At 31.1% G+C, this 14,727-nt stretch overlaps 1 protein-coding gene across 1 annotated transcript in view; it reads left to right on the top strand.

The window, feature by feature from the left end:
- LOC113403265 (discoidin domain-containing receptor 2-like) overlaps nucleotides 1-14,486 on the top strand; it is a 46,206-nt gene extending 31,720 nt beyond the window's left edge. The window contains exons 9-15 of the mRNA XM_064220244.1: nucleotides 3,554-3,721; nucleotides 10,696-10,814; nucleotides 11,102-11,260; nucleotides 11,412-11,504; nucleotides 11,589-11,730; nucleotides 11,823-11,927; nucleotides 12,187-14,486. Coding sequence (XP_064076314.1) covers nucleotides 3,554-3,721; nucleotides 10,696-10,814; nucleotides 11,102-11,260; nucleotides 11,412-11,504; nucleotides 11,589-11,730; nucleotides 11,823-11,927; nucleotides 12,187-12,390 — 990 coding nt within the window. The 3' untranslated portion in view covers nucleotides 12,391-14,486. The remainder of the gene's footprint in view (nucleotides 1-3,553; nucleotides 3,722-10,695; nucleotides 10,815-11,101; nucleotides 11,261-11,411; nucleotides 11,505-11,588; nucleotides 11,731-11,822; nucleotides 11,928-12,186) is intronic.
- Nucleotides 14,487-14,727: the final 241 nt, after the last annotated feature.

The following is a 14,727-nucleotide window of genomic DNA, read 5'->3' as shown; positions in this document are numbered from 1 at the left end:
AATTAATTATAATTACAATCTCATATACTATAGTCTAGAATTATACTCATTATGAGATTTAAGACATATCTGAGGAAAATATTTATTTATTTATGATACAAAACTATATACATTACAGGACATGGTTATACTAATTCGATATTACAGCACGTTTATTAACAATATTTAAAATAAGTACGTTATATATGATATAGTCCAAGTGGCTACAGCTACGTACATGATGTGCAAGTATTTAGTTTGTACTTTAGTAGGATATTATATTGCTAGACTACCGCCATCTTTAACGGTTCGATCGTTACGTACGCGTATGTAAAGGATTGCAGTGTTTCTCCTCGTTGTATTGCTTTAATACAAGTAACCCATCATATATACGTATAAAAAAACTATTTCACTCTGAAATGATATCTGATAAAATGTATCAGAAAGTAATGAATGCAACTTGATGTTAATTATTTGTTATTAAAGACTTTGTGTTGTATAATAAAATAAAAATAATCGAGACCTTGTTTTACAGTCAGTCGGTAACGTATTAACTCGTTAACCTCGGTTTCATTTGTGCTGTTAAATGTGCTAAACTATATTAAAACAAAGTACTCTTTCACCGACGTTATTACGTTTACTTTCTCCAGTAAGCGACCCCGACGAGTCTCAAAATGAAATACTTTCGTAATCATTGTTAGTCACATAAATACAAATGCACTAAATGAAACCCGCTAAAGCAGTCAATGTACCGAAATAATTTTAACCTCACTTGCTTATATCAAAACAAATATATAAAAAATAAAATATACAAAGGATACCAACCTTTATATTTTTATTTTTACTTCCTACTTTTCCTCTTAAATCTAATTACACACCTTTCCTAATTAAATAGCCGTGTGCTTATTTTAATTCTCTTGTGTAAGAGTTTAGTCTCTATTTTGCGCTTGTTTCTTCTCTAATCGAGTTAGAGTTAGGATTGACTAAGGGAAAATCGATTTTAACATGTTTAAACATTAACTATTTCATGCAAAAGAATGTTGCTAAATGATGCAATAGTTTCTTACACTGAAATATAAAAGTATAAAAAATAAATCTGATATTTAGATTCCTGTACTAGTAGGATTAAAAAAATATATTACTTAACTAAATATAAAACCTTATTAGAATGTATTATTTTACCGCTTATAGAATCTTCACGCTGGCACTCCATTACATGTAACATACGGTACCGCGTAGCCGCAGTACTACCTACTGTAAGTACACCCGAGTGGCACGTGAATATGTCACATGTTCCGAAACAACCCCTTACTCGCCCCCACTCCCCTCGGCTAGGGGTGTGACGATGTTGAATTAAACAATGAATCGGTGTAAAATTGCCTATTAATTTGCGCATATCATTACTAGTCGTACTCATTTTCGAATGAGGCTGTTTTTATTGCATAATTTAGTGATTCATGTAAATATTACTCATTCAATTGACAAAAAAATTTCACAAAATATTACAGTAGATTACACATAACCCTTAAAAATATTCGAAGAATATATAATATACTAGCTGAACCTGCGGCTTTACCCGCGTGAAGTTTATGAAACACAAAGTTCCAAACCCCGTTGTACCCCCTTAGGGGGAGTTTCTTAAAATCCGTTCTTTAAAAGAGTGTTACTTCGCTTTTATATATATAGATTTGGTATATATAGATTAAAATTAAAATATATAAAAGTCGAATAGATAATCGCCAAGCTTTCGAGAGACTTTATTTATGTTTAATAATATAATAATAATCCCAGCAATACCTATTTTAAGGAATTACTAATAACCCTAGTGGGCACGACAATGAAAGAGGATATGGGATCGATCTCCCGACATTCACATCGCTCGGCGATCAAGTAGTAGTATAAACCGTTGAGCTATTGAAGTTTATATGGATATAATCTATACATAAATACATCAAGTTTAATTATACTAGTTATACATATATACAGAACTAGTATAAGTTAGTACCGGCAAAAAGATCAAAGCTCTGATTATCTTATAATATTTTTTTGATCTCTATAATATTTAAAAAATTATTTAACCGGTATAAACTTTTTTCACTCGATATGATACAACTTTATATTGAAGCTTAAATTAACAATATTAAAAGAATTCTGATGAAAGAAATTTTAAAAAGGCATAACCGCAAAATTCATAACTCCCAAACTCGGCATAGCACACATTCAACGTTGCTAAGGCAAGCATCTATAAAGGGGAAAGGCTGGGGTTTGTAATATTAATGGTATTGCCCAAGGTATGCTTGGATTTTACTCATTAGGGATATTATACGGTTGTTTGCAAAATGATAAATGGCTAAGGACGGCATTAGTTGAGCGACTTACCTACCGTACTACGTACCGTGTTTTGTTAATGTTTTACTACAGCTTTGAAAGGCTTAGCAATCGGCCATTATCATTGAACAACGGTTTAAACAAGTTTTAAGATAATTTAAATTGGTAATTGATAAATTATTAAAATCGTAAACATGTATTATATTACTTAAAGTTTTGTGCAAGTTTGATTAATAACAATGACTCTTGTCATAATTTATTAAAGGATTATTAAAATTATACTTATCAATTAAAAACATTTAGTAAATATAGTATAAGATACAATATAACATCTTACCACCACCAATATAAAGATGTATTCACTCACGAAGGCGCGCCCCACCTCGTTAAATTAACGGCGTGCATTAGCATGAGTGACGCTCGTGCTTACAGGCGTTAGTGTGCGTGAGACGATTAAAAGAAAAGTAAAGTCAGCAAAAAAAATAAAAATTCGATTATCCTTTTTTAATTTTTTTCTCTTTTTAATTATTAATTTTACAGTATACTTTGCTGTATACTCAAGTGTTTTCAAATTGTATATTCTTTAAGCCTCAAATTGATTAGAATTGATTGTAATGGAGCGAAAAAGCTCAACCGCTTCACATTACCAGATTATAAGTGTCAATTATCCTAACAATATACATAATAATATATATTATCATAACATTAATTGCACCAAGAAACAGGCTGAAAAGCTCGAGAATCCATATTAAAAATAAATAAGTTATTACACATTTTCCTAACTTTATCAGAAATTATCATAGTTATGTTTTTAACATAAGATTCATAAATCTACTGTATATCTTTTAAGACATTTATCAAACATTTTCGATTCAATGAGCTACTCGCTGTAAAGTCGCTAAACCATCAAGTACAGAATTAACTTTTAAAAACAATCAAATCTTATAGTGTGGCAATGACGTCAATCTCAACAATTTGTATGATTTCTGTTTCTTACTCTCTTATTTATGTAAGACTTAGGGTATATGGGTATACAATGATGTTTTTGTTTGCAAAAAGGTACTTAGTGAGTATGGCAAAAGAGAGTAAACATTACGATTTCGCATAACCGAGAAATAAATTTCAACCAGAAATGCTACACGAGAAATGCCCACATGCTCCAACTAACATTACGAGACTTCAGATAAAATACTTTTTCTGGATTTCCCTCTGTATCGCATATATTTACCATAACCTTTGTTCACAGACGTATCCCGATGAACGGACTTACAGGCGTGAACGACCACCCCCTGGACTATTCACCTCGATTAAGCTACCAGAAGCAGAGCCCCCAAATGGAGTCGCACCCTTGTTAGATTTTCCACGAGGTCGTATGAGACCTGTAACCTTTCTTGGTGAAGGTCCCCATGGCACTGTAAGTATCTCTTTTATTTATTAATAAGAATACTCTATAAAAAATGTTTTACGCTGGTGTTTATATTAGGGTGTAATAATAATGTCACAGTTTACAGTAATGAAAACTTATTCAGAAATTTAATACATATTTGCTATAAAATGCAACAGTCGATACATGCAGAATAGACATTGGTTAGCTTTGGTCTTATTATCTCATTATTGCGTTGGCGATAGTTTTAAGTATATATTATTTTCACTCATAACATACTGTGTGTAATGTAAATAATTGGAAATTTATGAGTAGTTAGTGTTACAGGTCGGACAGACAACAGCTATGGTTACATGTGGTAATGATTTACAAAATGTTTTAACGCAATGTCGTAAATATCTATAGGTAAATGTCTAAGAAATCATTTAATTCAGAGGCTGATGAAATAATTTGTTCTTTATTTATAAAGATTTATAAAATCATTATTTATTCGTGTAAAACAAAAACTCTTAAGTCGAGATTTAATATTTACTAAAAAAAGAAATTAAGGTCCGTGTTGCGGCGTTTTTGCTTATCTTGTTGAATCTGATTAGAGTTTTCTGCCTTTAAAGTGGATTTGGTGGAATCAGATTCCTTGATTTTGCTATTATCTGACGAAGTCGCCTCTTGCTGAGGTTCGAGTTTAATATCGCTTAATTTTGTTGTAACTTTAAAATTATTGGGATCAACATGTTCAACATCACATTTTATGTTTTCTTTTAAGTGATCTTCATCAATAACTTTGCCTAATAAAATTATAAGGAAGGAAATAAGTATTTCTTGTCAAGATCACCCAAATAAATGTGATACAATTAATAATAAACAATAACAAACATACCATCCTCGACGAGCTCGACGACGTTTTCGATCGACAATTTACTTTTTAGATTTTTAAAAAAATCTTCCATTTTTGTAATATTTTTACAGTAATTTTTTAAATAATATTAAATTTACATTTATAGTGTTAAAATTGACATCAACATTTTTGTAATTTCGTTGCTTACCTAGCAGTTAATCTTCTCGTTTTTTGACATATCTACTAAAAAGTTTTTATTATGATATAAACAAAGCAAACACATAAAAAATATTTGTTTATTATCGAATTAAATTAACAGTAACATTTATATTGGAGGAATATATTAAGAGTACTATGTTTATCTGTTTAGTTATTATTCATTTCATTGATAGGAAAACTTGTGACATCATTATATTCAATCCTAATAAAATATTAGTGTAGCTTAATCTACAAAAAAAAAAACGAAAATCATTTTAAATTCTTACATAATAAGTTATAATTACACAAACACATTAACAACAGATATATGTGACAATAAATACTATTTAAAGAAACGATTAATTTTGTATAATTTTGTTAAGGTTAAATATAACTTGTGGTATTGAATAACATGCCTCTTTAAATGATTTCTTATGTAATCAATTTAAATAATTACAAAATTAAAATGAATTAGTCCGTTTGCGATGTGGTTCGCCGATACTATGAGCTCTACATTTTACGAGTTTAGAGTTAATGCACTTGCAGCTGCAAGAAATGCAAATGAAATCAATAATGAATTAGGTATATATAATATGTGAATATTATATAATATCAAAAAATGTGATATGTTCTTTTATATGCGAGGCGAAAGAAACATACACGAAAATAAGTACACACAAAAACTCGTACACACACAGCACTCAGAAAACACTTGATCGGTCTCTAAGCATACGAAAACATTAAATTTTTTTTTTTTTTAATTTCGTTATTTATTATATTTATTGTATGTGATGGTTAAAAATGTATAGCGTTATATAATCATTTTCACAAAGCACAGACACGGAAAAGTTTTATTAATTCAATTTTAAATATGTTATTTCCCTTTCCAAACTTTTAAAAATTTGAATGTAAAATAATTTGTTAAATGTTAAACCTGTTGAGTATACTTAGTTTATTCGGTGGAAAAAAAACGTAATTATTTTTCAAATTACCTCAAGTATTTCAATTATTAATCAATTTTATATTTGTGAATTATTTCATGTGCGGCATTATAATAATTTCAATAAACATAACTGGAAGAAGTATATTTGAATATACATAATATATTGTATATATGTAACAAATTAGCAAATAATGGATATCAGTGGACTATTCGCCTGTATAAGAATCGAAAGTTCAATAAAAACCGCAACATTAATAATTCTATCTTTGTTTCTTATTATTGTCGAGAAATTGATTAATTTTTCATTACAAATTATCTAAATATTTTCCAATTATTTGTTTATAACTAAAGGTTCACCCATTATACGCGACAATACTTTTATTTATTCAAAACATATGATAACAGTACTTCCGATATTTTCTTGCATTATTATTAGGTCTGGTTGAAATAAAATCAAAATTATCGCTTTGAAATAGTGATTAATTAACAGTCATTCCGTTATACTTAGGTTATATAACCTTATACATTATATATTATTACATTGTACATAAAAAAACATTTAAAAACATCCTATTCAGGGATCTTTGACGGTTTTAAATTATATTTATTAAATATTTATTTTTAACCAAATTTTCAGCCATTCATATAAATTAGTTTTTGTAATGTTTTTATTAATGAGTAAATTTTTAAATATCTTGCACTTGCGAAATAATTATATTCCATAACTAAATCCAAATATACACCACTGTTTTTAAAAATTTACATGCTTAAGCCATTGATACTTAGAAATACTGGTATTTGTTCCCACGAAATGTTTCTATATTTTGAAATGAGTAACAATAGCCCAGAGGGTAGAACATTTGGATCTTAAAAACGAAGATAACAAGTTAAAACCCGGGCAAGTACCACTGTGTATTCATGTCATTTAAGTTTGTAAATATCTAGCAATATAATAACATTTTTTGCCGTATGTATAGCCACCAAACAGTACTGAAACAGCATAGTGTTTCTACTGTAAGTTCTCAAGCCGTCTCCTTAATAGATTTTTCTATTATCCTATTTTTTTTATAATTTTCTCTAATCAGGAACGATTTTTAAAAATATTCTCAAAACGTTGTGAACATTTAACTACCATTAAAACAATAACTCAAATGCGAAAATTGCTTTTTCTGTTTCTTAATTAAATGTTACATAAAGGCAGCCTAGGGCAATTTGTTTGAAAAATTAATTTACCGCGAATAGAGAATTTATCGCGAAGAGCAGATTGTTTACGATATGTTCAAATTATAAAAAACACATTACGAAGATACCTTGTGATTAAAAGAAATGAGATAAAAATAAAACGATTCTATTATGGACTGTGAAGTAACAGTCGATTGATATCGCTCCTATTGCGATCACACAATTAAACCGCAAGCAGTACTTGGATAATATTTTCAATATACCTCTTCCATTGTTTTAAGCTCTCGTATACGCGATAACGCAGCGCGTTTCGTTATCACACTACTTGATATGAAGACTATAATGCAATTTATGTTGCAAGCTGTACAATATTATCGATGAACGGCGAGATGGGATCATATCTATCGTGCAGCTCGTGTCCGCGATTAATTGAGAGTATTAATACAAAACGTTATCTCCAATACGAACAGGTAGCACGCGCCGATCCTGCTTATTGTAATAATATATTAATCGACGACAAATATATGTACATAGCACACACTATGTGTGTTGGAGATAGAGTTTGTGGGCAACAAATTTTGTCTCTAAATAATACTATTGAATCATGTGCGATTTATAAACTAGATTTCTTAACAAGCTTTTCCTTCATCTTTGCTAATTTGTAAAACGTTAAAGTAGTCTTTAAATATAGTCGCAGTGCCGGATAAAAATCTTTGCCAGCTCTGCTCAGTGTGCAATGTTCTCGTTGTACCATATCTGCTGAACGCAGAGTCTTTACGTACTACTACATAGTTGAAAATTGTAATGTTTTTTAAAATCCTATCTGTAAGCCGTTGAATGTTGCAAAAATTAGATCGCTAAATTAAACCTATTGAATATTTAAAACTTATTGTACGTAGTTGTCTAATTATAATTACTTAATAGGAGACATTGTAACTGCTAACAATTATAACTTATAATTTAAATTAAACAGTGTCTAAAGTTATCTCATTATATAATAATAGCAAAATGCATTTAATTTATTAAATCTAAAATCCTGTTTTGAAACTATCACAGGTACCGTTCGGCCAAGAGATCTCCGGCTAGCGCAAAATTAATTAAACTCAGAAACACTGCTTCAAAGTTCTTACAAACTTAGGGGTACCGCGTATTTATGTGTCCCATAGATATTTGTCATCCTGTATGATAGTCGAGGCTTAAAACAATACTTGTAAAGTGGGATTCCGTCGAAACTTCTGCAAACTAAATTAAATTTCACTAGATTAAATTCCGGCGAGGTAATAATTGTGAAGGCGAGTTAGTTTACGCCCGTGGCGTGTTGCGAGGGGAAAGTTTGCACATCAGCCTCGCTGGAAGGGGAACGGAGAGCACGGGGCTACAAAAATGCTCATAAAAATTGATTACTGGCCGTAGCAAGAAAATGCAATCTGCTCACACTCGGGCGCCCGCCGCCGACCGCCCGATTCCCCCTCGCCTTAATAGCCATGGACGGTTATTTTATACTTTTACCATATTATTTATGATGTATCTTATATTTGTTCGCCACACTGATAACTAATTAAAGATTGCGTCAGTCTTATTACGCTAGCCATAGTAAAAATAATCAGTATATTAAAAGCAAAAATAATATATATATGGAAATAATTGCTTTTTAAATTGTCACGAAATCAAATTTAAATTCAATTTTATTATTACCAATATTCATTCAAATAATAATTGTTTATAAAATTCCATAAAAATGTTGACTTATACAATAAAATGTATAATTTTTGATTATGTTTTTATGCCTGTCTTTGTGGAATACGTAAAAGAATCACTAATACCGGACAAAACCCACATGTAATCGTACACTACAAGAATAACGTATAAATGTAAACACATCAAACGAAAGTATTGTGTATGTGAACCACATCACATATCATTTTGACTAATTAAGCTGGCAGCATTTTATTAGCGTCCACATTTTGTAATTGTTTACCGATAACAAAATGATATATAACTATTTTCATACAAATAAACCGTGTTATATTTAAAACAATATAGTTAGGCTAATTTATTCAGAATTATAAATAAGAATGTTTTTCATTATTTTAAATGAAAAACTAAATAATCATACAATACAAAATAATCGAAGGGTGTTGAGAGTACTTTGATTCTTATCATGTCTGTGTATACGTAGGTTATCTGAAAATGTGAATATTTTACTTTAAAAAAATATTATTTAATTGTATAACTTCACTTGGTATGTTATAATCAAAAGTTAAAATTTTTAACAAATTGATTTTTCTATCATTTATAGATTAACAACTCAAGTCAGCAGCAACTACAAAGTTTTAGGAGAAGCTCTAGATTAGTTAAAGAATCACATAATCACACTCTCAACACTCCCCTATGTGAGTGCCTTTTTCATCATTACAATTAAGTTACTCAAAAAAATGCCTGCATGAAAAGATGTTCCATGCTTTATTGTGTTTTAGGGGATGAATAGAAAATATATAAAATAATAAAATCCCGCAGGTACTTTTACAAATACTGATTAACAAATTATTTAAAAAAAAATCATAAATAATTTGTAACATTATTCTATACAAGATTATATATATAACATTGATATAAAAGTGTGGACTTCGTATTGCTTGATTTTCATGCAGGATATTTAAATTTAATTGTATAGATGACATACTTTACACAACTAAAATGACTAAACAGACATTACAGACTAAAAAAAGACAGGCAGTTTTGGAGAAATGACTACTAACTAAGGTTCACTAGAGCGAAATAACGCAGTGTATAGTGTAATAACGCGGTATATAATAACGTAGATATCTTTGATTGCAGATTTTAAAGCGAAAAAATTACCCATTTTTTCGTGTATTTGCTTTTATAATTAATCTTTTGCCCGACGATAAAAAAAAACAGATTTAACGTAGAAATCTTTATGGCGATTCACACATATTTGTCCATCAACTATCAGTGGAGCAGCTTGGTGCAATAAACTTAAAATATTGTCTTTAAGATTAGAGGAATTATTTCCCTAGCATTGGGATATCGCGTTGTAACCCTTACTTTTATACTTTCACTGGTAATTCCTCACAGTAGAGTTATAACTCTCCGAACCGATGGTAGTTATACATTTACTTTATCTTGCAAAATGACAATTCTAATGTGTTTGTAAGAGCCTACTTCAATAAAGAATTATTTATCTGATTTTAAAAGAAATTTCAAAACCGATTAAATGTTTTTTATAATCTATTCATCCCCTAAAACCGTTCCTGAATGAAATGTTGTACGCTTAGTCATTAACTACCAAGTAGTAAGTAAATGATGAGGCGAGTAAACCACCAGTTCATGTGCAACCCTATCGAAGGCCATGCATCTTTATTTTAAGCGAGCTTTTTCTCAAGATTTGCAAATCCGTTAGACGCAAAGCCATTTTCCACGCTCGGTAAACTTAGAAACTGGGCCAAAGTAGGCTTTTGTGAAATATACAGGAAATTCTCTAGCTCCCCTCACTATTTACGTGCTTAAGAACTATTTCCTTGAGAACTCCCCTCGTGCCGTGGAATAAGAATGTAAATTTTTAATCCTTTCTTTTTAATTTTACGTGGATGTTTTATGTTTCTTTCAGTAATTTGACTTAAACGACGAGAAAGTGTTGTTTATTTGGTGTTTAGATAACTTAAATGTTTAATAAATGTTTTTCGTTTTTTTGTTTTTGATTATAATGTACTGTAATATCCTATTTTCTATAAGTAATATTATGTGCTTTCGATGTATCGATGTTGTCTGAATGTGGTGAAATTGAAGAAACTAGACGGGTGCCTTTAATCTTCCTTAATTATATAGCTCCAGATTTGCGAGACGGATGGTATCGACGAACTGAGCGACGAGGAATTGCCCACTGGCAATCGCCGCCGTCTTGTTGTGGTGAAGACTTTGTGGCGCGGGTGCCATAGCGATGTCAAGTACGAATAAAAAAAAATCCTTAATACATCATTCACAACTCAAAAATAAATATTGCTATGACATACTATATGCAAAAGATAATCATAAATGTGTTATTAAAATAATAGTGTTATCGGAATTATTCTGCAAAAAACAATCTTCAAACTATTCGTTGAACTGAATCGTGTAATATCAAAAAATATATATAAATATAAATATCGTAATATTTGTAAAGTAAAATTATTTATTAAAAAAATATTCACAAAAAATTCCAAAACATTACCAACAGTAACTATTTTCGCTTCAGGGCGGCGTTTGCCCGCGAAGCCACATGGGGGGCTGGCCTAAAGCATCCACAACTCGCACGCGTGCTTGGATTGAGCCTGCTAGAACCTCCATGCGCGGCACTCGACCGCGGGGACGCTATACCATTACCGACGATTCTGAAGATGGAACGCAGATTGAGGTGAGCCTACGTAACAAACACATGAAACGAAAATATATTTAATAATAGAATTCCTACACATTATTTGTGTTTGTCAGACTATAAAAATATTTGCTTTTAAAATAATATATTATTTATTTCTGGTATAATATTTTAATTTGTTTGCCGACAGCTATGCGAGCTTAATCCGCGTATGCTGCCAGATTGCAAGCGGCATGAAGTACCTAGAATCGTTCGAGTTGGTACACCGAGACCTCGCAGCAAGGTAATAAATAAATAATTAACCAACATACAAAAAATATTAATAGTAACTGAGCGAAAAAAGAATAAAAACTATTTATTCTTCTAGAAACGTAACAGTAAGCGACGGTCTGCGCATTAAAGTGGCAGACTACGCCATGTTCTGCGAAGAATTTATTGGCGACTACCACATAATGGCTGATGGATCGCGCATACCGTTACGTTGGATGGCTTGGGAAAGTTTACTGATGGTAACTTATGTTTAATTTAATATATTAAATTTATATTTATTGCTTTTTTAATTTGTGTATTGATAGATAACTAAAATATATATTCCTTTTAGGGTATCTACTCACCAGCTAGTGATGTTTGGTCATTTGGGGTAACAGTATGGGAGGTGCTTACTTATTGCTTAGCAAAACCGTTCGAGGAAATGAACGACGATCAGGTTTTTACTCAGAAATAATACATAGCCTAGTAGTTGTACTTTCATCCCTCATTTTTGTTTTTCACTCGAGATGCTTAGTGCATTATTATGTTGTTGTACTCAGTAACTAATATACTTTTTCTTTTAATAAGTAATACCAGCTCTTCAGTAATTTCATAGTAATATTTCTATTCTCCTGTTCATTGAAGCGCAAAGCGTTTGCTATGAGCGAGTATAATAATAGTATGAATTACTTCTAATGAAGTACATATATATCTAGGTGGTGACTAACGCTAGTGACTGGCGCTATGGAACCCGTGGTGCTCGCGTGCCGGCAGCGCCGTTACCACGCTGCCGCCGCGAGCTCTACGATCTGATGCACGAATGCTGGCGACGTGAGCCGATTCAACGGCCACGCTTCCACGACCTGCACAGATTCCTCGATCGTATGTCTCATGGCTACAAACCTCCTACACATCGTTAACTCTTCTATAACTGTTACACTAAAACGGAATGCGGAATTTTGACGGTATAGCGCAGGCAATGCATTAAAAGAACTCATTAAACTTAATTAATTAGTTATATTGTGAAGTTTGATGGACAAAACGAAAACATTTTCGTACGAGCTTTGAAATATTCTCTATTTATAAGGTGTTTAGATTTAAAATCTTACAGTATAAGTAACTTAGTTTAGAGCCCGAGGGATCGTCAAATCCGAGAAATTGATAACAGACTGCGTAAATTATGTGATAGGAATCGGGCAGTATTAATAACAGTATTTATATTACAAGTAAGTTAATGTAACATATGAAGTGCATAATCAGGTGTGAAGCCGCTTTAGCGTAAATTTACAATGTCGACTTGCCTATGCTACATCTCTAGTCATCCCACCTTTCTTACATTGCGTAGCATTAGCAAGTTAAAAGACATATTTACTATTAAGTATATTCTCTTGGGATAGATTGTAATCGATCAAATAAAATATCGATGCCCCCCGTATTTTTACCGGTGTATCGACATTTTAAAACATGTTGTGGTTTTCTAAGACAGTTGTATAAAATAGATATATTGAGTGATTGTATGCAATGCTGGCATACGGCGTAGATAGAATAGTAATTAAGAGATTACAGCTCGGGACACCACATCATGTTAGGATATCGATGTTGTTGACAATATCTTCAAAAGATACTTAAAGTACACGATATACGTGTTGTCAGAACATCGGAATCGCGTTCGATTTCAAGCTATCCCCAGCGCCCTTTGCCTAGCGCTCCCACGATCTTCCACTATCACCGCCTTTATGGCAACCCTTTAATTAGGAACACTATTGTAATGCACGCTAAGCTATTTACCTTTCCTCAAGCTTTTAAATGAGTGACTTTTTTCATTAGCGTACATTTCAAAAGTGTTCTGTCTAGTTCGTAAACTGGTTATATAAGGATTTATGTCGTCAAATTTTCGAACATCAGTTTACCTCATGTTTTTCGGAATATTTTCTAGATATATTTAAAAAATATTCCACGTGAACAACATAAATCCAATATAAAATCGGTCTACGCTCTATAGTATCTATATCCAAATCTAACTCCTATTTTTTTAATCTGTTTTATATGTTAAGGTTATATACTTCGTGAGGCTAAACAGCTTCAGGGGCAATATATGCCCTGGAGGCTCCTCTGCTTCTTGTTTTCTTCGACCAGGCATCAATGATTCTATTCCCTAACTCCGTGATTATTGATGGGATTTTATACTTGTCCATATAAGCGGAGTCTTTGTGATCGATTTATTATATTGGTGCAAACCGAATTATTTAAAACCAGTCCTGGTCTAATTAAATAAATAATACATGTGTCATAGTTTTAAGGATACATTACTAATACATAAATTGAATGTCGTCAGTAATTATAAGTCATTAACCTCGATTCATCAAGAACCTACATCGGTCTTACGTGCATTGATCAGACTATACGACGCAAATTACTCTATACGTCTGTCGTTTAAAAATCAATGCATTCAAAATTATTCTTATTAAATAAAGGCATTATGAAACGGGGTGGTTACTGTTTAAATTAACAGATAAAGTTTATAATAATAATGTATCCCTTTGATCACGAAGAGCCAGTCACGTGACAAGAGGTGTATGCGCGTATTTAATATCAGAAGGGATCAGCGCTGATATTAATTGAATTATAAATTATACCAAAATGGTATTAAGTACATCTCAAAAATTTATACAACTGATCCCAGTTACTCAGGATATACATATTTTAAAGCTTTAAATGTGCTCATTAGTTGAATTAGGTTTCATAAATATAAATATATTTATATATATATATATATCTCTATATCCGTTACCATGACGACGGATAGTAAAGGACGATTACGTGAGATTCTCCTAGCAAGCAATATCCAGATTAGCTGTACAATACAAGTAAGTTTTAAACTTAAGCAATTAATACAGTAATATAAGTCATTGATATGTTGCAGTCTCTACTATTGTTTTTTTTTTATTATTATTATTTCATCTGTTTTCCGTAGTAATATTTTTATATTTAGAATGACGATTTGTGTGCTCTAGTCTTAATATAGTTAGTTAGATATAATAAAATTAAAAATAATATATACATAGATATACAATCTTTAATATAATATTATATAGGTATAAAATCTTAAAGTAATGACATCATAGGTAATAGGAATGTCAGTAAAAATTGGGAGATTGATTTTCTTCGGTGAAAGAGTATTTACTTAGTGTTTTTTTTTATTATATTTACGTTGAACTTTAACGACTATAATAAATATTATTTTTTATAATTTCGTT

The sequence above is a fragment of the Vanessa tameamea genome, chromosome Z (assembly GCF_037043105.1).
Source record: "Vanessa tameamea isolate UH-Manoa-2023 chromosome Z, ilVanTame1 primary haplotype, whole genome shotgun sequence".
Lineage (NCBI taxonomy): Eukaryota > Metazoa > Arthropoda > Insecta > Lepidoptera > Nymphalidae > Vanessa > Vanessa tameamea.
Note: the sequence above shows the minus strand (reverse complement) of the source record. Positions and strands in the feature narration are given on the sequence as shown.